At 35.1% G+C, this 27,614-nt stretch overlaps 1 protein-coding gene across 13 annotated transcripts in view; it reads right to left on the bottom strand.

The window, feature by feature from the left end:
- Nucleotides 1-27,614, bottom strand: part of CDC42BPA (CDC42 binding protein kinase alpha) — a 347,897-nt gene that overhangs the window by 13,032 nt on the left and 307,251 nt on the right. For 8 of the 13 annotated variants that reach the window (XM_051993436.1, XM_051993430.1, XM_051993434.1 and 5 more), the window contains 2 exons: nt 16,082-16,267; nt 9,567-9,684 (listed from right to left, as the gene is read on the bottom strand). In XM_051993436.1, coding sequence (XP_051849396.1) covers nt 9,567-9,684; nt 16,082-16,267 — 304 coding nt within the window. Of the gene's footprint in view, nt 1-9,566; nt 9,685-12,825; nt 14,216-16,081; nt 16,268-27,614 lie in introns of those variants that run through there. The other 5 variants (XM_051993437.1, XM_051993439.1, XM_051993440.1 and 2 more) reach the window with 2 other exon arrangements.

The raw sequence follows: 27,614 nt of genomic DNA on the forward strand, positions 1-27,614 counted from the left end.
GCTGAGGAACAAATGATCTCCTCCTTTGGGGATTCACCTGGGGACTGCCTGTTTTTAGTCTCCTCAGGATTTAGAGTCTGCTCTCTATCTGTATAGAAGCTGTCAAGGGTTAAAGTCCTCTTCAGCTTCTTGCTCATTCTGTCTAATAATCAAAGACAAACTAGCAAAGAAAAACAGAAAAAACTGGAGTCTTTCTTTGGGGGAGGGGCTGGGTGTGTTACCGAGCTTCCTCTACAGACTGCAGGGGGCAGCAGTGAGGCACTAGCAGGACTGTGCTGCACCTGCACTCTGAGATCCCAGAGCGTGCTGAGTCACTGTGGCGGGGGCGGCCAGGTCCCGAGAGACTCCAGCTGTTTGGGGTTGTATTCTTCAGCCCCGGTATTTTTAGCTTCTCTGCTGGGCTGCTGACTTGCTGCCGGAGCAAAGTATCCAAACCTGTAGCGAAGCTCTCCCCGCAGAGACGGCTGCGATCACTCCCCACCCCCTCTCCAGTCTGCTCCCGTGCTCTCACTGCCGCTGCCCTCAGCCTGCGCCCGATCTAAAACCGTCCCAGCCCTCCAGTAAAGACAGACCTTTCTTGGCGAATCTCAAGGATGGCTTCTCTTGCTAACTATTTGTGGGTTTTTTTTCAGTCAAGCATTAATTCAGAGGCTTGTAATGAAATGGATAGTGAGAGAAAGCGTGGAGCTTATGCAGCTGTGAGCCTCCTCTCCGCCATCTTACCAGGGTAATTTTTTTTTACAACATTATCCCTTGCACTGTTCCGATTTTTCCCCTCCCTCCCTCCACCCCCTTCCCTAGATGGCAAGCAGTCCTATATGTTAGATATGTTGCAGTATATCCTAAATACAATATATGTTTGCAGAACCGAACAGTTCTCTTGTTGCACAGGGAGAATTGGATTCAGAAGGTAAAAAGAACTCGGAAAGAAAAACAAAAATTTAAGTAGTTCACATTCGTTTCTCAGTGTTCTTTCTTTGGGTGTAGCTGCTTCTGTCCATCATTTGTCAATTGAAACTGAGTTAGATCTCTTTGTCAAAGAAATCCACTTCCATCAGAATACATCCTCATACAATATCGTTGTTGAGGTATATAATGATCTCCTGGTTCTGCTCATCTCACTTAGCATCAGTTCATGTAAGTCTCTCCAAGCCTCTCTGTATTCATCCTGCTGGTCATTTCTTACAGAACAATAATATTCCATAACATTCATATACCACAATTTATTCAGCCATTCTCCAATTGATGGGCATCCATTCACTTTCCAGTTTCTAGCCACTACAAACAGGGCTGCCACAAACATTCTGGCACATACAGGTCCCTTTCCCTTCTTTAGTATCTCTTTGGGATATAAGCCCAGTAGAAACGCTGCTGGATCAAAGGGTATGCACAGTTTGATAATTTTTTGGGCATAATTCCAGATTGCTCTCCAGAATGGCTGGATTCGTTCACAACTCCACCAACAATGCATTAGTGTCCCAGTTTTCCCGCATCCCCTCCAACATTCATCATTATTTTTTCCTGTCATCTTAGCCAATCTGACAGGTGTATAGTGGTATCTCAGAGTTGTCTTAATTTGCATTTCTCTGATCAATAGTGATTTGGAACACTCTTTCATATGAGTGGTAATAGTTTCAATTTCATCCTCTGAAAATTGTCTGTTCATATCCTTTGACCATTTATCAATTGGAGAATGGCTTGATTTCTTATAAATTAGGGTCAGTTCTCTATATATTTTGGAAAGGAGGCCTTTATCAGAACCTTTAACTGTGAAGATGTTTTCCCAGTTTGTTGCTTCCCTTCTAATCTTGTTTGCATAGTTTTGTTTGTACAAAGGCTTTTTAATTTGATATAATCAAAATTTTCTATTTTGTGATCAGTAATGGTCTCTAGTTCATCTTTGGTCACAAATTTCTTTCTCCTTCAAAAGTCTGAGAGATAAACTATCCTATGTTCCTCTAATTTATTTATAATCTTGTTCTTTATGCCTAGGTCATGGACCCATTTTGATTTTATCTTGGTATATGGTGTTAAGCGTGGGTCCATGCCTTCTCTTTTTGACTTTACCCACAGTTCCACTTTAACTTTAATTTTAAAGTACTGGATTCAGATTAGATTTTGGTAAACAATGAGCTGAGTAATAGAAAGAACAAAGGAGTCATAAAATTGGAGAGAAAAACACCATGATTTGTAAAACTGTCAGGCTCAAGGAGCAGAAGCTAGGCAGCTTTCCAATCATAACAAAAATTTTGAAGATTTCCTAAAATGAGAAACTAACCTCCAAGCAAGGAGTCAGAAAAGAGACCACTTACCCTAGGGTCTGAGGTTTTTTCCTTTAATGTTCAAGTTACAGAGAAAAGGAGGAGTCAATCCTGAGGGAGAATGGGACTGAAAGAACAATTCAGATTTTTGGATAGGTAGGAAGTGTGGGTTTATCTGAGACTTTTTTCAGGAATTTCAAGCTTCACACTTTCTCTAAGTGTACTAACAAAAGAAGGTAATCTCCAGTGTTGGTACTGAAGGTCAAGTATTTGGGTCTCTCCTTAAAAATAAGAGAGCTTCTTTTTGTGGTGGCAAAGAACTGGAAACTGGGGAGATGTCCATCAATTGGGGAAGATTTGAACAACTTATGGCATCTGAAAGTGATGGGATACAATTAGGCTATAAGAAAAGTTCAGGGATGGCTTCAGATTAACACAAAAAGAAGTAAAATGAGCAGAACCTGAAGCACAACCTCCCTGGAAATAAAGCTGACAGGAGCAAGAACAGATTTGGGTGAGAAGAAGAAAGAAACTCTATGCTCTATAAAGGGGTATAGCACAAATAGAATTTTTAGCAAAAGGACTTCTAGGAGCTGTTAGTTACTTCCATTGATCATAAGCATTTACAATATTATTTATAATAAGCTTGAGCCCACTTTCTCTGGAATCTATATATATATATTGGTGGGAGAGTGCAGCATAAACTTTTGGGGAGATGTTTTTGTACCAATCGTTCCCATTATTCAGCCCCATCTAGCTGAGTGTAATCAAATCAATACTCAACAAGTATTTATTAAGCACTTGCTATGTGCAAGACACTGTGCCGATCACTAGAGACAGAAACTAAGGCAAAAACAGTCCCTGAATTCAAGGAGCTCCTCCTTAGGGGAGACAACAAGGAAATGACTGTAGAAAACACAAACAAAGCTGCATTCCCTGACCTGCTTGTCCACTCTACCAGGAAAGCTAGAAAAAAGGAAGACTGAATTGGGGATTCCTGAGTTCAAATCTGCCTCAGATGTTTGTTAGCTGTACAACACTGGAAAAGTCACAACCTCTATCTGTCCCCATTTCCTTATCTGTAAAATGGGAATAATACCATCTATATCAGAATTACCATGAAGATAAAGTGAGATTTTTTTTTCAATCTTTGTAAATCTTAAACCACTATATAAATGCTAATTATTATCTCGAGTATACATGAGGACATTTGCCCCTAGGCAATAACCCTTGTTATTACTCATATGAGATCAAATGAAATAATATTTGGAAAATGATTAGCACAATGCCTTGTACATAGTAGATGTTTAATTAATGTTTCCCTTCTTTCCCAACCTTCTCTCTCTCTTCCTATATTTCTATTTCTAAGAACAATAAAATCTCTTTACTAATCATAATCTCTTATCATCCCATCCTGCCCTATGTCTGACCCCTCATAAATCCATTCTTCATCTAATATTGGCTATGTCCAAAATCTTACTTTGCACCGCAAGTCTCTCACCTCTCTGTCAGGAGGTTCATCACCTGAATTGTGTACAGTCACTGAACTGATCAGAGGCCTTCCATCTCTTAGTTCTTTTTTGTTACTGTTACTGCATAAATAACTCCATCTGCATTAGTTCTTATAATTTCTAACTCCTTATAAACACGTACCAATTCTTTTTCAGCCATTCCCTTTTAGTTTTCAGTTTTTTGCTATTACAAAAGTTGCTGGGTACTGTGTACACTGCTTTTAAATATGAGTTCTAGTCTTTCTTTGACGTTTGGGGAGGTATAGGAGATTAGTGCAGAGCTAACTTGGTTCATTAAGTCATTACTCTTGGGAAAAGAGGACAATGTAGCTAGAGAAGAGGAAAGTCTAAAAGGGACCTGTACTGGAGAGCTGGAATGCTTGATAAGGATGGAGCTGGAGCTCTGATGAAAGCTTCGGTTTTATCTCATTAGTACCACCTCCCAAGCAGTGACTTCTTCCACAAAGGAGTCAGAGCTGGGTTTCACCATCAAGAACTCTCCAGGTAGCCAGAGATGTCTAAAAGCATTCTTTAGAAACTCGGAAATTGTGGTCTGATGGGGAGGGAAGGGGAGAAGAAGAGGACAATGAGAGCTGATTGAGAATTTGCTCTAGCAAAGTAGGTTTTTGTAGAGAATTCCTTTGTTTCTCCTTCAGTGTTAAAAAAGGAAATTCTGTATACTTCATGTCAGTAGAGATTTATTAAGCACTTATGTGCCAGGCACAGGGCTAAACACTAAGGTATAAAAAAAGAGGAAAAAAAAATCTCTGCTCTTAAGGAGCTTACAAAATAATGGAAGAAACAAGTTGTACAGAGGATAAATGGAAAATTGAGAGAAGGAAGGCATTAGTATTAACAAGGGTTGGGGCAGGTTTCCTGTAGAAAATGGACTTTAGTTAGGAGTCAAAGGAAACCCCCAAAAGATTAACCAAAGATATGTCCTTACAAAGAAGAACTTGTTCTGCAACTGGTTCACTGAGAGAAAAGGATGGGGTGGGGGAATTAAGGTTTTTTTATAAAAAAGATACAGGTTTCTTAAAAATTAAGTTTTATAGACATCTTTAAAAAAAACATACTAGTTCTCCAGTGCCCATTCCTTCACCCTTTCCTTGAGAGAGCCAACCCTTAATATTTGTTTAAAAAAACAAACCCAGAAAAAAGGGGAAAATAGCATTCTGATCAGTATATAATTCCCCCCCGCCCCGAAAACATGTGCAATATTTGTAGATTTCCAACCTCTGCAGAGGGATAAGGTAAGACTACCTTCTTATATATTTTCTTTTGAAACATAATCGTTCTTTATAATTTTGCCACATTCATTTTTGATTATTTTATGGTCGCTCTTTTCATGTACATTATTGCAGTCACTACGTATATTATTTTCTTGTCTATGCATTCTGCGTCCATTTATGTGGGCTTAGGGTTAAATGTCCCTTCACGGACACATTAATCACAGGTTTTGGAAAAGGTTTGACCATAAGGACCAGGATGAGTGGAGGCTTTGGCAGAGACTAAGGAATAACCGCATGATATGATCATTCGACTTTGTCCGACCTGGAAGTCAGGAGACGTTAGCTGAGTGACCCTGGGCAATGGCAAACTGCTCTGGAATCTTTGCCAAGAAAACCTCAATCGGGATCACAGAGAGCTGGACATGACTCATCTTGAAAAACTCCTTTTTGCCTGGCTCATCGATAGCTATTTCTATTATGAAATGATATGTGAGATGAGGCCCCGGAGGCCATTAATGCAGTAACGGGATGAGACGGGAATCCTGGCACATTCCTCAGGGGACTGAACTGAGAGCCACAAGGCTGGCACCAGAAAGCCCGGCGGGCGGCGTGGTAAAGCTCTCTATCTAGTTCCTGGCAGCGACCATGGGAGCCCAGAGCCCATGCCTGGGGTCTGAAAAAACTAGACTGGACAATTGAATGATCTTCTCTTTGGAGTCATTTTGCTAACGACTCTTACCACATACAGCTGTTTGTGGGGTACATTAATACTCATGAATGATACTACATATCTTCTGAAAAAGTAAATAATCAGTTTTTATGCTTTTAAGGAGAGACCATGGTATAGATCCATCATCAATCTCGTCTTGGGGACCATGATGCTATGTTGTGGTGGGCTCAGCCCATCCTTAACTAAGGCTGGAAAGACCCACTCTAAATTGCCACAATAGTACTCTCATTGTTTAATTTGTATTTTGCAAAGGAATTTTTGCATTTTTTTTGTTTTCAAGTTTTTATTAGTTGTCTCAATATACTCCTTAGATAATATTATCTATGATTTTGTTAGACATCAGCTTTTTTAAAAGTTAATTTTAGTAGTAGTCCCTTAGGAGATTTGGGGATAAAAAAGAAACAATAGTTATTTTCTTTAGGTGGCAATGATTTCCCTTTAAGGAAGGAGCGTTCTTGTGGTTTGGATGATCTGGAGAATTAGAGATCCAAAAAAGTCACACTTATATTAAGTCAGGATTCTAGAGGTTTTAATGGAATTCCTATTGCTTTGTGAGGACTTCTTTTCACCTAATATTGTTGAATGCAAAAGCAAAGGAAGGCAGCATTTTTGTCTTAATTTAACTAGTTACTGAATCTGAATGTTGTCTTAACAAGTTATTTTTATGATCTATGAAGGATTCATTGCATTCTAATTCTGAGTTTTGAAGCACTGGACTAATTTAAGGTAGATGTGGCCCAGATTATCAGTGTTCCTAGCTCTGGCCTCTGAGGCAAGTTCAACATTTTAAAAAGCTATCACGTTCATCTTCCCCCACAAGCTTCTCCTTCTCCAGGTTATCTATCTAATGCTATTTATTCCAAAAGCACTTCCATAAAATTTTAATTTATTTGTCATGTTCTTTGAGAATACCTCTCAATCCTCTTCCTCTTTTTGGGTATTAATCTTACTTTGGAATGATAAGTCCTATATTTCCTTAATTTTGTGCAGGTTTTCATTTGGTCATCTTTTAGATCTGTTCTCATTTATTCAACTGTGCCAAAAGTATACATCTGAATTGGTGTGCTAAGTGTCAATTGTTCTAAATGTGTTTTTCTTATTAAGCTTTCTTTAGGATGCCAGGTTATTTCATCATATAACCTGAGCTTTCTCTTTGTTGTTCTTATATTAGATGTGTCTTTTCTGGGAAGGACCAACACATTTGTAAATATTACTTTTATCCACTGGTTAATTTAAACCTTTGTATTCAGGCTCAAAGCCATCATTCTCTATTGTTACTTGACATACATTAAGGACTTCACATTTATCAAAGCAATAATAGCTACTATTTATATATCACTTTAAAGTTTGCAAAATTCATTTTATTCTCATAACTGTGGGAAGCAAATCCTCTTACTATTCTTATTTTATAGATGAAGACAGTCATAGAGAGGTGAGAACTTGCCTAGCTTCCTAGAACTGGTAAGTATCTGAGCTTGGATATGAAGTCAGATCTTCACGACTTTAGGTTCAGAGCTGTACCCATCATACTATCTACTTAACTGACAAAAAAGACTTCATCTTCATGAGATGAAATGGCTATTTAATGTGCTTTTCAATGAGGTCACAGAACTTGATGTTATCCATGCAAATCAAAGTCATAGAGATGTTAATACAATTCCCCCTTTGATTTAAAAGTTGTATCAATTTTACTTGAGTAATGATAATGGGATTTAAGGCTAAGCAGAGTAACAGTGGCCTTAATTTATCATCTTGAATTTTATATAAATTGTTCTTGATATTATTGATTTGGTAGTTATTTTTGAAATAGAGAATGGCCATCCATGAGTATATCAAATATTCTACTATTCTCACTATGGCTGGTCTGTTTTATATACTAGAGATATATGACTGACTATAAAGTATGTAATAAAAGTCAAAAGCTTTGTGATAATCATTTAAGATGATGTAAACATCTGGGAGTTTAGGGTGGCTTGTTCAATAATCGCTAAATTGATGTGCTGTTCTTTACATTCCCTTGAATTTTCTGAAAACCTTTTTTTCTCAACTATTTTTTTCTACCTGCTTGAGCCTTTTTTGATTGACCCAAACTGTGAAGGCTTAGTATAAAGTCCATAAACATGTCACTCGCTCACACTTTGAATGCTATTCACACTGGAGTGAAAGTAATCAATACCTGATGCCTTCCATTAAATATGATGGTTTCAAGCTTGCACAAAGGAGGATGCTGACAAGAGCTTTGCTAATAATTCATGCATCTCTACATGAAACTCCCAATCAGTCATTGCGGATTTTATTTGGACCTCTCACTTTCCAAAGGAACTGAAAAGCTAGAGGTTCAAGCAATCTCCCTTGAGGTAACTGTCATCACTCATTATATCAATGGTGTACATGCTATCTGATCTAATCTGTGCTTTTGTTGTGATGGATTTCTTTCAGCCTCATCTGGATAGGCTTCAGAACTTCCTTCTTTAAGGGTTCTCTCTCTCTGATAATTTCTTTGTTTCTTAAGCCTCTCTGGTATAATACCAAGTTGTTTATTTTCTGAAGCTGCCATGACTCCTTGTATTCCCTTAAAATTTTTACTTTGGCTTTCAATTTTTGTTTAACTTTATCAAACATTTTCATTTTTTTTGTTCTGATTTGCATTCTGTTGTTGCCTTAAAGCAACATAATATTCAAAATTCCTGCTGCATATATACTGACCAGATATTGCTGTAAACCCAGATATTGCTGTAATTTTCCAATATCTTTCCATAGGTTTTCAACAGTGTTCTTAGCTCACTTCTGCAAATACTCACACATTTTTAGCTTGTTTTTAAAAGAATGTTCCTAGATAGCTCCACCTTTCCTTCTATGCTTCATACTTGTGGCAATGATCACAGAGCATATTGCTGTGTGCAAGTCCTGAAATATTTTTATAGTCTGTCAAATATTGTGAGATGATGCATTCTTTCATGATGATAATTCTAGGAGATATCAACTTTTGGGGAATTTTTTTATTAGTTAGATTTATGCTGTGAAACTCAAAATAAGATTTTGGAAACTATATTCTAACTATGCTCATATTTTTACAAAGTTTTGGCAATAACAGTTAACATTTAACATAATTTTAAGATTTGCAAAGCATTTTTGCAATTTCTATGATCTCATCTGAGCCTTGAAATAATGCTGTGAAGGTGTTGCTATTATTTTAATTTTTTTAGACATGAAAACAGAAGTAGCCAGGTTAAATTATTTGCCCAAGGTCACATAGCTACTATCTGAGACTAGAGACAAAATCACATCTTTCTGATCCCAAATCCAGCACTCTACCCAATGTGCCACTTGACTGCCTAAGTGATTTAAGGCAATTCCGTTATTCTTGTCATCTATTTCATTACTGGGTAGTACTTTTGGAATTTTCATTAAGGATAGATTTTTCAAGAATTCTGGTTCTTCATCTTTTCCATTTTCAGGTTTAAGTAATTCTTCAATTTCTGCTTCTGGTTTCTAATCTTAGTTGCAGAATGAAGCTCTTTCTTATATTTACCTTCAAACACTGTTGGATAACTAGGATCTGAAGCTGGGCGAAGGCCTCACCTATACCTTGTAAGACCTGCTTCCACTTTTGTTGTTATGGCATTCTAGAGTATAATAAGATCATTCCTTTTTCCAGGACATTTTATACATACTCATGGTTTGCCTTCACTTCAGTGTGAGTTAAGGATGTCATTATTCGCCTATGTATAAAGCAAGAATGAGGAGGAATCAAGGAAGTGACAGCACTTCTAAATTTAAACGCAGTCAGCCCAGAGCCGTGATGAATACTTCCACGGACCTTGATACTTACTTGCTGCCAGTCCACTGCTAGCACTCATGGAACGTCCTGGTTCAGGGCGTGATTTAGTGATGGATGGAATACTGACAGAGCCACTGAACATTGTCCGACTTTCTTGAGGCCTGAGGTTCTAAAGGAGTGACAGAAAAAGAAATATTTCAGCCTGAGGGAAAGGATTTGTGGTACAGACATGTTTTTGGGTATAACTGATAATAGAATTTTCCTTCCTATTAGAAAGAGCAAGGAGTGCAAATTAAACACCACCAACTAACTGCCCAACATTCACACAAAAGAAGCCCCAAACAAAGCAAAACTGAATCCTGGGAGGGAGAGCTTTTTTTTTTTTTTTTTTTTTTTTTTTTTTTTTTACTCTAAAACATAAGAATTCTGTAGCAAGAACAGTGGCTTGAAATACTGAATTGGCACTGATGTCAAATGTTGAATTACATGGACAAAGGCAGAAACAATATGAAGTACCCCATATTGCTAAGATCTTTATGTACTAACAAATTAAACATCCCAATAAATGTCCCAAATTTACACTATTGTGTTAAACCATACTATATATATATATTACAATAAATAATATATATAACATATATATATATAGTTTTCCACATGTGGCTATTTGCTCCCATGGAAGGAGTCATTTTAAGAACTCACACAAACATAACACGGTGTCAAAGACATTGATGACATTCTTAAAATGAGGACAATCTGGTTAAAATGTTCACTTAGGTGTATTCATTTGAGCAGTTTTCCATCAATCTTTAATCACTCTGGCATACAATGGAAAGAGAATTGGCCATAGCATTTCCCCAAAATTATAGGCCCCCAAACAGTACTGTTATTTGGGGAGAGGGGGAGAGACTGCAATTATTCTGGGTAGACTACAAAACACATATTCTAACCAAGAATTTTAATATGTTGCCTTACATAATGGGTTGATCAGAAGAAATCTTGAGCAAATTGATGATTTCTCCTGATTGGTTTAATATGATTTTAGGGTGATGGGATATTTTTCAAGAAGGTGGATGTAAGTCCAGATCGCTCACTGGAAGGTCAAAAGAAGCTCTTGTAGATGATTCCAGTGCCTGGGGTTCAGGAGAGACCAAATTGGGTGGGTGGAATTGTCCCCTCTGTGATCTAGAAGAGAGAGCTGTGAAATGTCCCCCCCCCCCCCCTTTTACCCAGAGCTTTCTTTCCTTCGGACTTTCACATTGGATTGCAGCAAGGAATGGGTAATAGTGGTGGGGATGCAGGGAAGAGGAGAGTTTTCCTTTGGGGAAAGTGGGCTACATTCACCCAGATGAGAATGAGACTAAAGTTTCTGGATTTCTTTTGCTTCTGTATTTTATTTTCAGAGATCAGGCATTAGCAATCCTGAGAATGAATGCTTCCAGTTTGGGGAGTTATGGGATGGAAACTCCTGAGTTGAAGAGTTCCTCAATTTGAAAATCTGCAGGTGGGGCCTGGGCTCCAGGTGGGAGAGCTCCTCACTAGCTCGACATTTGTGGGGGGGATTGTACTACCAATGTAGGATCAAAGCCATGCTACAGCCAGCCAAAGAACTGGCACCTCAACTAGTCTTTCTGAGAGTGTCTGAGGAGTTAATGGGCTCAGAGTTTCCTGAGTGTATTTTTGTACACTGATAAGAACACTATCTTATGCATTTTTTGTGGTGGAGGAAATATAAAGCTGTCCTATGCCTGACAGCCATATTGCACATTAAGTACCTCTGCAAGAAGGCTCCCTGTTACTGATATATAATAGGAAAAGCCTTGGCACAGATCATACCTTGGCTCACCAAGAGATTCCCTGGAATTTTACTTTTTGACAAGGAAAGAGTCAAAGAAAGACACTAATCTGGGGTCAGGTTTCCCAGGACTGAACCAGAATGGAACATTAAAGCCTGCTGGGGACTAGGCTACAGCTAAGATTTTTTTCCTAAGATGGGCAGAACTATATATGTGCCATTGCTATTATTAAACATGATGATCCATTTTTCTTTCTTGAGAATATTGTTTTAATGTTTACTTGAAAAAATATTTGATCAATAGGTTCCTTAATTTCTGTATATAGTTAATAAAAACATGATACAAGTATATATTTATTTTTAATCCCTGTCTTCCCATTTGTATTCAATATTAATAAAAGGGAAAAAAAGGGCTAACTGAATATTTTACTAGCCCACAGTATTGTCTTTTAATTTGTCCTTCTCTAAGTCCTTCTAACTCCTTTTGGTCAGTGTGGCTCACAAATGATTATATAAAATTATTATCCTTAAATAATGATCCAGCAATAAATCCTTATGATATTGGGGAAGCAGCAATCTCCAAGATGTCTCCATTAAAATTCTGATTTTTAGATGAATTAGAATAGACCTTCTAGAAACAGAAATTCACATATTTCACTAGCTTCTTAAAAGCAGGAAGACAACTTAATAATAAGTAAGCAATATGTAATCTCATATTCTATTCTATATTCAGAGATCCCAAAAAAGGTTGTTAACTTGCTGGACAATGGAATAAAAACTGTTTTTTCTAACTTATGGTTCTGCTATAATGTGCCAAGTAAAATTTAGACTTCCTGGATCAGGATCTAAGAATAAGTTACAGTGACTAACTATTAGAACCAATAAAATTCTGTTTGGCTTTTAAATCCCTTCATAACCTGAACCTTTTATTCATTTTCAATTTTCTTACACCTTATTCCCCTCCATATTTTCTGTAATCTAATAACATTGGTACTCTTCTGAAAGAACCCTCGTGCTAGCAGTACAACAAAAATTCAAATTTATCCTGGATACAGTTTTGTTTAAACATAATTGTTTAATATGTCTCTCCCCTCTCCCCCCGCCCCCTTACCCTAAGCTTAGGAAGAGAGACTGTTCTTTGCCTCTGTTCAATGTTTAGCTCAGTACCTGTAGGTGCACACTAATGCTTCCTGACTATTTGACTGTGATGCTTCTGACAACCTTCACAGGTTCTCTGAGCATTCTGCCTAGGCCACCCTGATATTAAGCAAATGGTTTCATTCATTTCACCATTAGTTCTTAAAGGCTAAAGAAGTTAGATGATTATGGTTGGCAAATACTCTTCTTCCCTTTTCTACTCTGTTTCAAAATTACTAAATCTCTCTTTTTTTTTTAATGAACTATTTAGAGAAAGGATCACTGTTTCAAAGGGCTCAGAAGAGATATATATTCAATCTTTTGGTAGCTTAAGGCAAGATAAATTAGAAAAATCTATACACACACCTATTGCCACACATATTTATTTAAATTCTTTTATTTAAAAACATTACATTGCCTTATCTTAAATTATTTGACAATAATACAGGTATATAAAATCAGATTTTAAAGCCTTAGTACAAACAAAGTCCTAAATGTTTTTGTATTCTTCCCCTCTTATATCTTTCAGTCACTGTTAAATCAGATATAAATAACTCCAGATTCCCTTATCAACAAAATGGAACAAAGAAATAAACATGTGAGATGCCACCTTGTTTTTATTATCAAGTACATGTATTCAGTAGCTATTCCTAATTTCATTTTTTCAGATGCTTCTGTCTCTAATGCCAAGATTATACCATCAAAATTATACTGACAAAATTACCAACCCTTCACTTTGATAGTGCAATTGTCAGTTGGAAATGGGAACTAAAAAATTCCCTGACTAATTTTTTCCCTCAGAGAATGGTACATTTATCTTTCACTTTTTTTCAGTGGAAATTACTATGTAATTAACATTTATTTCATTTCTATTGCTGAATACAAAAAATCTTTTTTTCCACAGGAAGCAAATGAATTATTAGCATTTTTACAAATAATCTGGTACATAACACTAGACAAAAAAGGTCTCTATCTGTAACATGTCACAAACATAACTGAAGGTATCACAAACTATATCAATACAATTGGCATGAAATTTTAGAATTAAACCAAAACCACAAGAAAGAAGGAAATGGAAAGTTCCATGGTGATTAGCTGCATGGTACATTTTCAGCCATGATGAAATAAAAACCAAGATGCAGAAAAATCTTGGTTGACTGATGTGATGTGATTATTGCTTCAACAGGAAGGGAACAGGCATTTATTAACTGCCTATGTGTTAGGCACTTTACAAATCTTAACTCAGTTGGTCCTCACAACAACACTGAGAGGAAGGTGCTACTATTATCCTCATTTTACAATCGAGGTAACCAAGACAGATAGTTTAAATGCCTTTGCCCAAGGTAACATAGCTAATAAGAGTTTGAGGCAAGATATAGATTCAGATTCTCCTGATTCCAGGTCCCATTTTCATTTACTGTTCCATTGGCTGCTTCTAACTCCTTAATTCTGTAAATGCATCAATTCTAGATATTTTTAATATACTTAAGGAAGGAACAGGCTTTTCTTAGTATATCACAAAAAGAACCTTTCAAGAGGTTGTGGCGAAAAGCCATCACATGAGGATCAAAATTACAGTCAATTAAGGTAAATGATGATGTGTAAGAAAAACATTCATTTGGAAGAAAAAGCATATTGAAAATCTGCCTCCCTTTAAGGCATCAAATTCAACCACTACAATTTTGGTTTATTTTTCTGTTTGCAAAGTCCATGTAATTCTTTGTGTGGATATTTTTCCCCCAAAGCAAATGCTTCACTGTTCTTTTCTCTAAGAAAATAAAATAAAAATAAAAATCATCATTTCTAGCAGCTCAATAGACAAGCATTCATATGCAACTAACTTTATGATACAAAAGCAACGTGCATATAATGTGGTATAAAAAATCTTGATAGAGCAATGGATGAATTCCAAGCTCTGACAAGTAGGTTATTGTTATTACATTACTAGAAAGAAAAGGAAACTTAAAAAAAAAAAAACTTCAAGCCTTAATATTTTGATAATTTCTAATGTAAAATTAATAAATTTTTAAACATTCAGTCATAACATCCACTGGTTGTTTGGCAAATTTGAAGTAATCAGAGGAAAGAGGAAAAGAAGAAATGCTTGAGAAAAAACCCTTTAAAAAAAAAAGAAAGAAAGAAAAAAAGCATGTTCCAGTAAGTAAAATGAGAACAAAAGTCCATTACCAAAGTGGCACTGAATATCTAGTCTTCCAATTTTTTCTCCACACAAATCTTTTAAAAAATTTAGTGAAAGTTTGTCTCACAATAGATTGCTTCCATAAATAAATGGCTCTCTTCCATGAAATTTTTAATAATCTTTCTCATTATAAATGCTTCACTTGTATGTGCCAATACTCCTTTGAAATTCAACTCTTTTCACTTACCATTAGGTTACCATTGCTGAAATCATCTGTTTTCGTTGTTATTTGTTCTTACTACCGTAGCAAATCTTAATCTAGTTCAATGACATTTTCTGAACGTGCAAATGACATTACAAATTCATGTGGAGTTAAGAAATTTTTAGTACAATTTAAAGGAACATTATAAATTTTTTTTTGCCATCTCCTGCCACCAATATTTCAAATGAAGAACTACTTTATTACACATATAAAATAAAGACAAGGAGACTATTTCTCACAAGCTACTATGAGGAATAGTGGAAAACGGGTCCCTGTGAAATAGTTCATATTTGCTTAATTTAAGAAAATTCCCCTTTGAGACAAATAAGGTTAGTTTAAGCAGCATATTTTCATTAAAATGGAAATTCTACTTCAAAGGTGGACACGCATTCTCCATTCCACACAAAACCTAATGTAAACAAATGCAGAAAGATCAAACAAAAGCAAAATGACAGCAGATGCCACAGTTCTCCAGAATGTGATCTGTCTCATTTTGTTTCTCATATGGGTTTAGTTTTCATATCCAGGTACAATTAAAAACACATTAGCAATTCAACATCCTAGTTTTGCTAATGGCTTCCCTAATTTGTGAGGTCCACTTCTTTTTTTTAATGAGCAAAGGATAATTTTTTCCTATTAGTCATTAGTAGTTAATATTATTAGATTATATATTGGAGATTTTGCAATTCTTAAGAAAGAGTGTAGGGAAAGATAAAAATAAATATGATTGTATGTGCCTTAGCTTGGGTCTTAATCTAACAAATAATATATTTTTCTGTAACGAACTGATTTTTGAATTATTTCAAATAAAATTTTAGAATGAACAAGAGCCCTTTTCTAAGAATGATAAGTCTTTATTTGAAAATAGGTACTTTTGGTTTTTATATTTTAAAAGAAATTAATACTTATTCTTTAAAATGTGGTCAACTTTTGAGGAAACTGGGAGTTTTATCCTTTAAACTAAAAAAAAAAAAAAAAAAAAAAAAACCCAAATCACTGCCATACCAAAAAACCTTCTAGCACCAAGCCATAAATAAAAATAAACATATAAAGGAATGAAAAGATTAAAAAATAAAGGAAAATCTGGGTAGAAAGGAGTGAGGTCAGAAGGAAACATTCACAAAATGCTAACAGCTTGCTATATTATTTGTTAAGCCAGGCATTAGGAAATCCATAATAAAGTTAGTAAACTTTATTTAAGTTAGTAAAACACCTGACTCAGCTGTTCATACCCTTAGAGTCATAAAGCTTGGTGTACCAGGGACAGAACGCAGAGACGGGGAATATTCAGGGTTTATGGAATCAGGAGAGAGGAATTTTTCAGCAGAATTAACAGTCATGTGATAGACGTGCTCAAAGTTGATCGGAGAGGAGATCAGGCCGGAGTGATGATGAGGGGATGAATGAGGGAAACCCGGCTATCAAAGACAACAACAGAAAGAAAGAAAGGTAATAAGGTAATGGAAACGGAATCAGTAGTTATATGTGAAATTTCAGACAAGCATGCCCTGCAGGAAAAAGGGAAGCCTTAAAACCCACTTTATATTTCAAGCAAATCCTTCTATTGGTTAATTCATAGTTTACTACAGCCCCAACATATGTACATTCATAATCCACTAATATAGGGCAATTCACATTTACCACAGATTTCCATTCTTTTATCATTACAAACTGCAAAGCAAATTAAACACTCCAATCATGGTGCTAGAATATCTAACCAGGTAAGGTGAAGGTGGCCTCTTTATGAGAGTTGGTTGAACAAAATAGGAATGTTTAAAAGCTCCCTGTCATTTAGAGGAGGCTCATAGTGGGATAGGATGAAGGTCTTACTGGGTTTTCTAAGCAAAAGGAGGAGGGTCTTTTTAAAGAGTGGTTCCACAAAGAGTGCTTGTTCAAGTGCATGATGGACTGGATGTCCTTTAGATCTCTTTCAATTCTGAGACTGATGAAATGACATTTTGGTGAAGGAGATTTCTCTTGGCATGTAATACTATTTAAAATCATGTTTTGATTTTAAAGGGCTTGTAGCATGAATTTAATTTTTAACAATTTAATTTTCACTACAAATAAAAAATACAGCAAGTAAATGAGTAATTTTTTCCCCTTTTTTTCTCCCACAAGATATACTGTCTCCCAATAAGGATAAATATTGGCTTTTTCCCCTCTGAATGTCCAGACATATTCATTACGCACAATTCTTTTTTAAATGCCTGAGAAATAATTTACAATTTTAAAAGCTTTTTAAATTTAAGGATTTCATGTTGAAGGAACCTTATGTTTTTATTAAAATGATAAAAATTTGAGGGATTATCATATTATTATTCAAGTTACAATTTCTTCAAAGAGAGCATTAGAGAGTAATGAAGGGACATATCTCAAGAGGTCAAGGTCACATATTTTTAAGCAATGTCTTATTGCTTTTATCAGAAAGAGAGAAGCTGTATAGTTCCACTAACTGCCTGCAGTTTGTGCTTTATGTGCTAATGCTTGGAGAAGAATAGAATTTCCTTTTTTTTTTTTTTTCTTTTTATAAAAAATGTGATCTTATAAACTATAATAGACTACAAAGCTTTTATATAAGAAAAGTTAAATCAGTGCTAAGGAAATAATACATTTTCAAGGCTGATCCTAAGAAGAAGAAAAAAGTTAGAATATTGTGGTTTTGCTTAAGAAATAAAATTACTAATGGTCTAAGAAAGCTCAAAAGAGTAGTTTAGTTAATACTTTCTCAGAGTAGAACAGAGAACTCATGGATCATTGCAATTAGGACAACTTTCCTGACATATTGCCAGAAAACACGCAAACATATTGAAAGTTAAAATTCTTGGAGAGCAAATATTTGTCCTTGAATGGTCTTTGATTGTTTTAACTAAGGAAAATCTATTCTGCGCTGATAGCTTCCCTATGTGTGAAAAGTAAATGACATAAAGGAAAAGCAATAAAATCAGTAATCACATCTGAAATTATGTAAATAATTGTAAAAACAATAATGATAGTGAACATTTATATAGCTCCTACTATGTGCCGGGTATTGCACTAAGCACTTTGTAAATACCAACAACCCTAGGAGGCAGGTGCTATTATTATTCCTATTCAACAATTGAGGAAAATAAAGCCGAAATAGAAGTGACTTGGCCAGAATTAACAGCAAGTGTCTGAGACTAGGTATAAACTTGGGTCTTTCTTACTCAAAACCCATGCTGTCCTATGGTTCCACCTAGCTGTCCAACTTTACCAGACAACAACCACTTAAGTTCTTCTTTTTTTTAGATGTGAAGTTTTAGATGTGAAGAAAGACTTTTGTCTTAGGGTTTAGCTCAGTATTAGGCATAAAGAAAGTACTTGGTAAATGGTGGCTTTCTATATGATTTAAGAAGTGAGGGGAAAAACATCTCTTCACTTGTATACACACACACACACACACAACCAACCTTTAGATCATTTTGGAACCAAGAAAATAAAGTTATGCTGGTTACATTTATCCAAATACAAAACCCAATAAAAATAAAATTTTTTGTAGTTCAATCTTACTTCTGTCCAGATTAATTGTTTTACATATAAGTTAATATTTAATCCAATATATCTGTAGGCATGTGCCTTGCAAAGAAAAAATGAATATAGATTGTGGGAATTCTCTTCATTTACAGTTTTTTGTAACATTCTATTAATTGTAGGTAATTCCACTAATGGGAAAAGAAAATTTAAAGCTTAAGAATATTATCACTCAAAGCCTCAGTCAGATGGTTTAGTTTCTAAAAAGTACTTAATTTTGTAATCATTGCATTGAAGTAAAATGATGAACATACACCATAAAAATGAAATCTGAAATTATGAAGAATAAGAATATATACAAAGTCTGTTGCTTGCCACATATACAAGCAAAAGTACAAGTTGGAGATATTCAGAGGACAGGAGCCTCTGTCTTATAGAAGCAAAAAAATGTATTAAAACTTTTGAAATTTTTGTCAAGAGTATAGAATGGTAGAGTATAAAATGCACTTTTTATTAATTCTTTCCCCCCCAACTCTACCATCTGTGTCTCTATCAATACAGGTTCAAAAAAGAAAAATTACATAAAGATTCAAGACTTAAAAACAAATTGGATTCCTCCAAAATCACAAAGCAAACCTACACCACTGGTCAAACCAATTGATCACTGGAGTAAAAAAAAAATAAATGTGAAAAATGAGAAATGAAAGAAGAAAACTTATTTTTTCTCAAATATCCATCAGCATATATGCAAAAATAAGAATTACTTTCTACTATTCTTCACCCCAACAGAATTTGAAATACATAAATTAATGCTCATGTTTAGAATTATAGAATGTTCATAGTAGATTTTAAAAGTCACATGGTCTACCTTTTACAAATGAGGAAACCAAGGCCCAGAAAGACTAAGCAATTTACCCAAGGCCACTTGGTCAACAGTTGACAGGGCTATATTCATAAGCCCAGGATTTTCTACTACACTAATTCTTGCCTCCACAGCAAATTAAGCATGGTATTTGTCTATCTGGGGGGTTGGGGGAAGTAAACAATATTCTTTAAAGAATAATCAGCATTTAATTCATTAGCTATTAAGCTCATTTAACAAGGAAGAAGATGGTACAGTTTCAGTTTAATCTGAGGCAAATTAGTAGCTGCTAATTCATAGGAGAAAAATAATGCTTAAGTAGCCTGTAAAAAAATGACATCAAAGCTCTATCTCTTTATAATAAGATTTTATAAGTTTTTTTTAACATGACGAAAAAAATAAAAAAAAAATCATTCTTTTGACTATCCTAGGAATGACTATATACAGCAGTTATATTTCATAATTAAATAAATATTCTTGAAACAAAATTTAAGTACATTTAAGCTTTATACTTTATATTCTTACTGAATATCTCATTTATTGCCATAATCAATTCTAGAAAAAACATGGTACCAGGTGAAATGGTAAAACTACATTACAAAGAGCAGTTAGTGTCCTAAAAAAAAATGGCTGGTTGAGTAAACAAATTCTATTGGCTAGTATTTCTACACCATGCCACTTTGCAAGCATTATCCTACGTCACCCTCACAATAACTGAGAGATGGGTGGTGCGACTAGCCTCATTTTACAGACAGCTGTGGCTGAGAGGGCCAACGCTGGCTCCCTCCCTCCCTCACTGTGCAAAGGGCTGAGCCGAGGGCGGCCGGGCCGGGCTCTCTCCCTGGGGCCACCACACCCCACATCAGTGGGGTGGCTGCAAGAAGGTCAGGCAGGGCCTCAGTGCAGGATCCCGAGCAGGAACAGCCCCTGCCTTCAGGCCCAGCCCCGAGCAACCCTTGGGTGTGAGCCTAAGAGCAGCCGCTGAACCTCCCCGTGTCTGTGGGCACTCTCACCTTATCCCCGCGAGCTGGGAGGGACCACAGGCATCCAATACAGCTCCTTTCTTTTACAGAGACTGGGGCAGAGAGAAGAGGGACTTGCCCAGGCCAGGCTAGGAGTTCCTGGCAGGGATGGGATCTGAATCCAGTTCCCCTGTCTCCACATGCTTTTATCACTAAACTCTGAAGAAGTTACAGGCCAGTCCGACTCCTTCCCCACTCATCCTTCCCGTCTCCCCTCTTCCCCCTAAAAGAGTAAAAAGCCACTGGGACACTCACAAAAAGGCATTCATTCCCTGGTAGTAAATTCAGAAAGAACTGAATATTATAAGACAATATATTTTTCTTCGTTAATACAATTCTTCTTAAGACAAATCCTGTAATAGGAATGATGTTTGTTTCTTTCTATTTATAGTTGAAGGGAAACTATATACATATACAAACATATATATCTATTAGAATAAGGTTTCTGGAAACATTTTTCTGTTGATGAAAAAAGCATTATTTTTGTATAAGCTAAAAAAGAATAAAAGGATAACATTTTCATTCTGAAAATACAGATACCTTTTAATAAAATCCTCTGAAAATATACTGGCTGTGTGACAGTGGGCAAGTTCCTTGATCTCTCCCTGCTCAGAAAATTATTAAGCTGAAGAACAGGTACTCATTTTTTACAGTTAGAGTATTTTCTTTTCTTCTTAAATTATTTTTATTTATCTCATTAAATATTTCCCAATCAAAGGTTAAAAAAATTAACAGTTACTTTAAAAAAATTTGAGTTCCAAATCCTCTATCTTCTTCCCACCCCTCTTCTCTCCTTGAGAAGGAAAGCAATTTGATTTCAATTATACATGTGAGGTTATAAAAACATATTTCTACATCAGCCATGTTGCAAAAGAAAACACAAAACAAATAAAACAGTAAAAATAAAGTTAAAAAAAAGTATGTTTCACTCTGCATTGAGTTCATTAGTTCTTCTTCTGGAAGTAGAAATCATTTTTCATCATGGGTACTTTGGAATTATTGTGGATCATTGTCTTGATCAGGATAAGTCTTTCATATTTGATCATTCTTACAGTATTGCTGTTATTGTGTATAATATTTTGTTCACTTCATTTTGCATAAATTCACATTATGTCTTCCCAAGTTTTTCTAAAATCATTACAGTCATTCCTCAATTGATAGGTATCACCTCAATTTATAATCATTTGCCACTTATAAAGTTGATGTGTGTGTGTGTGTGTGTGTGTGTGTGTGTGTGTGTGTGTGTATACACACAAACAAATAGCTCTCTAGATCTAGTAGTGGTATTGCTGGATCAAAGAGTATGCACAGTTTTATAGCCTTTTGGGTAAAGTTCAAAACTGTTCTTCAAAAAAGTTGGACTACTTAAAAATTTCACTAATGATGCATTACTGTCCCAATTCTTCCATATCCCCTCAGCATTTATTATTTACCTTTTCTGTCATGTTAGCTTATCAGATTGGTGTGAGATGGTGTCTCAGAATTTTTTAATGCACTTCTCTAATCAGTAATGATTTAGGACATTTTTTCATGCTTCTTCCAAAACCTGCCTGTTGAAATATCTTAATCATTTATCAACTAAGGAATGATGCACATTCTTATAAATTTTACTTAGTTCTTTACATATTTGAAAAATGAAGCTTTTATCAAAGAAATTTGCTGTAAAATCTACCCTTTCTCAGTTTCCTCTTTTCTTTCTACTTTGGGCTGCATTTGTATTTTTTTTAATGCAAAAAATTTTAAATTTCGCTTAATCACTTTAATCACATTTATCTATTTACTTTAATCACACTTATCTATTTACCTTCCCCAAATTCCCTCTATCTTTGGTCACAAAACTCTTCACATAGATCTGAAAGATACATTTTCCCCTGGTGCCCCAATTTATTAATATGATCTTTTATGTCTAAATCATTTATCCTTTTTGACCTTATCTTTCAGGTAGAATTGCAATTTTTATTATATTTGCTCAGCCTCTCTACAAATAATTATTATTGCTCCAATTGTTTAAATCTCTTTATATAAAAAGTATTTATTACGTTCATATAATCCTTGGGTTTATCTCAGCAGGTAAATTCCCAAATATTTTATATTGTCTGCAATTACTTCATTTAAAAAAAAAATTGTTTACTTGTTTTTGTTTTGAGGCAATGGGGGTGGGGGGGTTGTGGGGTGTGTTAAGTGATTTGCCCAGGGTCACACAACTGATATTAAAGTACCTGATGCTGAATTTGAACTCAGGTCCTTTTGATTTCAACATCAGTGTTCTATTCACTGGACCATCTAGCTATCCCATCTACAATTATTTTAAATGGAATTTCTCTTTATATCTCTTGCTGCTGGACTTTTATGTGGCCTTTATTTTGTAGCCTGCAACTTTGCTGAAGTTGATAATTGTTTCAACTATTTTAAAAATTATTTTTCTAGGATTCTCTAAGTGTGCCATTATATCATCTGCAAAGAGTGATAGTTTTGTTTCCTCATTGCATACTCTAATTCCTTCAATTTCTTTTTCTTGACTTATTACTACCATGATATTGAATAGTGATGACAGACAAACGTGCTTCACTCCTGACCCTATTGGGAAAGCTTCAAGTTTGTCTTTGTTATAGGTAATGCTTATTCTTGATTTTAAATCAATACCACTCATTATTTTAAGAAAGATTTCATTGATTTCTATGCTTTCTAGTGTTTTTTTTTTTTTTAAACAGGAATAGATAATGTATTTTGGCAAAGGCTTTTTCTGAACCTACTGATACAACTCTATGATTTTTATTTTTATTATTAATCAAATGATCAATTATGTTTATAGTTTTCCTAATATTGAACCAGCTCTACATTCCTGGTATAAATCCCATCTGGTAATAATATATGATCTTTGTGACAAAATGGTATAATCACCTTGCTAGTATTTTATTAAAAATTTTTACACTGATACTCATTAAGGAAATTGGTCTATAGTTTTCTTTCTCTGTTTTTGCTTTTCTTCACTGAGATATCAAAGCTATATTTTTATAATAAAAGAAATCTTATAAAATTATTTCATTACCTATATTAAAAATAGTTTGTTTATATAGTATTGAGATTAATTGATCCCTAAATATTTGGTACAATTCACTTATGAATTCATCTGGTCCTGGGAATTTTTATATACAAGTTTATTGATTATATGTTCAATTTCTTTTTCTTAAATATGGTTAAGTATTCAATTTCCTTTTCTGTTAATTGGGGAATTTATGATCTTGTAAATAGTAATCAATTTCACTTAGACTGTCAATTTTATTGGTCTAACTAGTTGAGCAAAACAATTCCTAATAATTGCTTTAATTTCTTCTTCATTGGTGGTATATTCACTTTTTTCATACACGTGATTTACTTTTCTTCTTAAAAAAAATAAAATTAACCACTTGTTTGTTTATTTTCATAAAACCAGTTCCTAGTTTTTGTGCATCCTGCAAATTTTGGAAAGTTGTCTTATTGTAGTCAATGTGTAGCCATACATGGACTTATCTCTATTTCATAGGCAAAATGGATACTTAAAAAATCTTTGTCAATGTTTTGATTTGATCAATATTTTGAGGTTTTGTTTTTGTTTTGTTTTGTTTTTTTTGAGAGCAAAGGAAAAGTACAAAACATCACACTGCAGCAACTACTGCTAGTTGGGAGGGATAACTAACAAAATGGATAGTGAAATAGGTTAACTCTACCTCTACTCCTCCAAAATTACAGATCAGAACTAAGGGCCAACTTTAATAAACTGAATTTTAAGGAAGATAAATGTATTACATTACTAAGTTACATGAAGGAAATAATAAATTTAAACATTTTAATGAAATGATTGACTATTTATATGATTTGTTCTTTTAACCACTCATTCTTTAGGATTACGTTTAGTTTCTATTTAGTTTTTAATCTTTACTTTGATGGCCATTTATGAAATATAATTTTTGTGGCATTATGATCTGAAGAGAGTGTATTTAATATTTCTACTTTTTCTGCATATGGTTGTGAAGTTTTATGCCTAATACATGGTCGATTTTTGTGTATGTACCATGTACCATTGGGGAAAAAAAGAATCTTTTTTTTCCTATTCCTATTTTATTTTCTCCAGAGGTCTATCTTATCTAGTTTTTCTAAGATTCTATTCACTGCTTTCATGGTTAAATTTATCTAACTTGGAGAGAAGAAAATTGAGGTCCTCCAATAGTATAATTTTTAAATTAATTTCCTCATGTAATTCATTTAACTTTCCCTTTAAGAATTTGCCATTTGGTCCAATGGGGTCAACAAAGACTCAGATAGAACTGAAACGACTTAACAACAAAAATGCCATTTGGTACATATATGGTTTCTTTTAGTAAGATGTAATTTCCGTTCTTATACCTTTTAATTAGGTTTGTTTTTACTTCATCTGAGATCATGACTGCTACCCCTGCCTTTTTTTTAACTTCATAATAGATTTTGTCTCAGCCTATTCTTTTAACTTTTGAAACCTAATTTCAAGTGTGTTTCTAATCCATTATGCTATCTGCTTCTGTTTTATGAGTGCTTTTTTTGCTGAGGCTATTGGGGTTAAGTGACTTGCCCAGGGTCACACAGCTGGGAGGTATTAAGGATCTAAGGCCAGATTTGAACTCAGGTCCTCCTGACTTCAGGGCTAGTACTCTATCCACTGAGCCACCTAGCTGCCCCTGCGCCACCTAGCTGCCCCATGAGTGAATTCATCTCATTCATATTCAGTTATGATTGCTAATTGTGTATTTCCTTTTATCCTACTTTCTTGTTTGTCCTTCTTTCTTTTTAATCTGGTCCCTCCTTTGAAGTCTGTTTTGTTTCTGGCCACTGCCTTCTTTAATCTGCCCTTCATTTTTATTGCATCTCATTTTTCTTATCCCTTTCCCCTCTTACTTCTCTGCTGGATAAGAGATTTCTATCACCAATTGTGTGTATATGTATATGCATGTATAATGTGTAATATATAAAAAACATATATATATATATAGTATATATGAGTTATGTTAGTATATATATGTATACATATACACACACACATAATACAGATATTTGTGTATGTGTGTATATTCCCTTTTTGAGTTAATTTATTTTTGAGTGAGGTTCAAGAACTGCCTGCCCTGCCCCCACCATCTTCCTGTCCATAGTACTAGTTCTTTCTTATATGTCTCTTTTTTTTTTTTTTTGAGAAAATTTCCCCTATTTTTCCTCACCTTTCCCCTTCTCCTCTTTCTTGCCTCTCCATTTCTTTTATGTCACTCCAACATAATCAACATAACCAACTGCACCCTTTTTCTAGGTAGAATCTTTCTAACTACTCTAATAACAATAAGAAGTTCTTAGAAAATGCATTTACCACCTTCTCACACAGAAAATTAAACAGTTTATAATCTTATTGAGTTCCTTATGGTTTTTCTCATGTTTATCTTCTCGTAAGTCCTTTATTTGAAAGTCAAAATTTCTTTTCAGCTTTGGTCTTTTCACCAGAAAAAATTTTCACTTAATATCCATTTTTTTCTCCTTGCAGAATTATATTCAATTTTGCTAGGTAGGTAATCCAGCTCTTTTGCCTTCTGGAACATCATATGCTAAGTTTCCTGTACCTCTAATTTAGTTGCTAAATCTTATAGCATCCTGACCATGATTTCATTGCATTTGAAGGGTTTCTTTCAGGCTGATTGAAATATTTTCTCTTTGAACTGGGAGCTCTGGAATTTGGCTGTAATATTTCTGAGAGTTTTCATTTTGGGATCTCTTTCAGGTGATTGGTGGAATCTTTCCATTTCTCTTTTGCTCTCTAGTTCTAGGACACTGGAGCTGTTTGCCCTTGACAGTTTCTTGAAATATATTTTTCTTTGTTCATAGCTTTCAGATAATCCAATAATTCTTAAATTCTGTTTAGTCACATATGACTCTTTGTGACACAAATGGGAGTTTTCTTAGCAAAGATATTGAAGTGGTTTGCTATTTCTTTTTCCAGCTCATTTTTACAGATGCAGAAACTGAGACCAATAGGATTAAAATAACTTGCCCAAAGTCACATAAGTCAGTTTTTGAGGCCAAATTTGAACTCAGGAAGATAAGTCTGATGTCAGGCTCAACCCTTTATGTTTCCTGGAGCCACTATCTTCCATTTGCAGTTATAATGTTTAAGGAGTTACTTTTTTATCAGTGTATTTTTGACTTCTTCTTCCATTTGGCTATTTATTTTTAAAGTGTTATTTTCTTTAGCATTTTAATGCATATTTTATTAAGATGTTAATTGTTATTCCATAATGTTCTTTTATTGCTTTAATTTCTTTACCTAATTTTTCTTCTACTACTTTTAGGTGATTTAGAAAATAATTTTATACCTCTTCTAGGAATTCTTATTGAGCTTACATCCAATTCATATTTTTTGTTTGAAGTTTTCCTTGTAGTTGTTTGATTTCATTCTTCTTCTAAGTTTGCGTCTTCCTTTTCCCTGTCACCATAGTAATTTTTTATGGTCATGGTTCTTTTTTCTTGTTGCTTGTTCATTTTTCCACCCTATTTCTTGATTTGGAACTTTGTGTTAATATTATTAGGCTTTGTCCTTAGGTGGCAGGCACCAGAGCTCTGTCTCAAGCATCAAGATATTCTGCACTACTATTTTTAGAGTTAGTTCTGGGGGTTTGGAAGTTTTTAGTGCTACTCAAGCGGTGTGATCTAGGGAGAGGTGTGATCATTGCTTTTTAAGTCTGCACTCTGATCGTTAGCCAAGGACCACTGATCCCTTGGTATAGCAATTAACTCAGCTTCTCAGAACTCTCCTTCTTTGCATCAGAAATGATATTGTTCTTCAGAATCCCTGATTCCTTTGGGCTAGAAGTGACACTGACCTTCAGGGTTTCCACTCCCTCTTGACTAAAATGCTCCTCCTCCTCTCTGTCCTTGAACTGTGAGTCAGAAGTGGGCAGAGGCAAAGGAGTTGTCAAACAATGTCTGGTCCTCTGTACAGTGCTAGCACAGGTGTGCCCTCTAATCCTTTTCTGAATCATGCCAGATCCCCTTTCCATCACTGCCTTGAAAACTACTGAAGCTGCTGCTGCTTCTGTTGCCACCACCTAGTCCCACCACTGGTATTTCATAACCTTGGGCTCTGGGCTCACCCCCACCGCCATATCATACAGCTCTCTGCTAATTCCTAAGTGGTCTCAAGCTGAAAGAATGTCGCCCTCTGACCTTTCATTGGCTCAGCCACTTCAGAATTCAGTTTGAGGGGTTAAAGTTGTTTGGAGGGGAATGTTGGGAGAGCTTTACTGAGTGCTTCTTTACTCCACTGTCTTGAATCCAATCTGAGAAGTGAGGCTAGTTTCTTCATTGAGAGTTCCCTATATCAATGAAATTACAGGTCTA

The sequence above is a fragment of the Antechinus flavipes genome, chromosome 4, assembly GCF_016432865.1.
Source record: "Antechinus flavipes isolate AdamAnt ecotype Samford, QLD, Australia chromosome 4, AdamAnt_v2, whole genome shotgun sequence".
Taxonomy (NCBI): domain Eukaryota; kingdom Metazoa; phylum Chordata; class Mammalia; order Dasyuromorphia; family Dasyuridae; genus Antechinus; species Antechinus flavipes.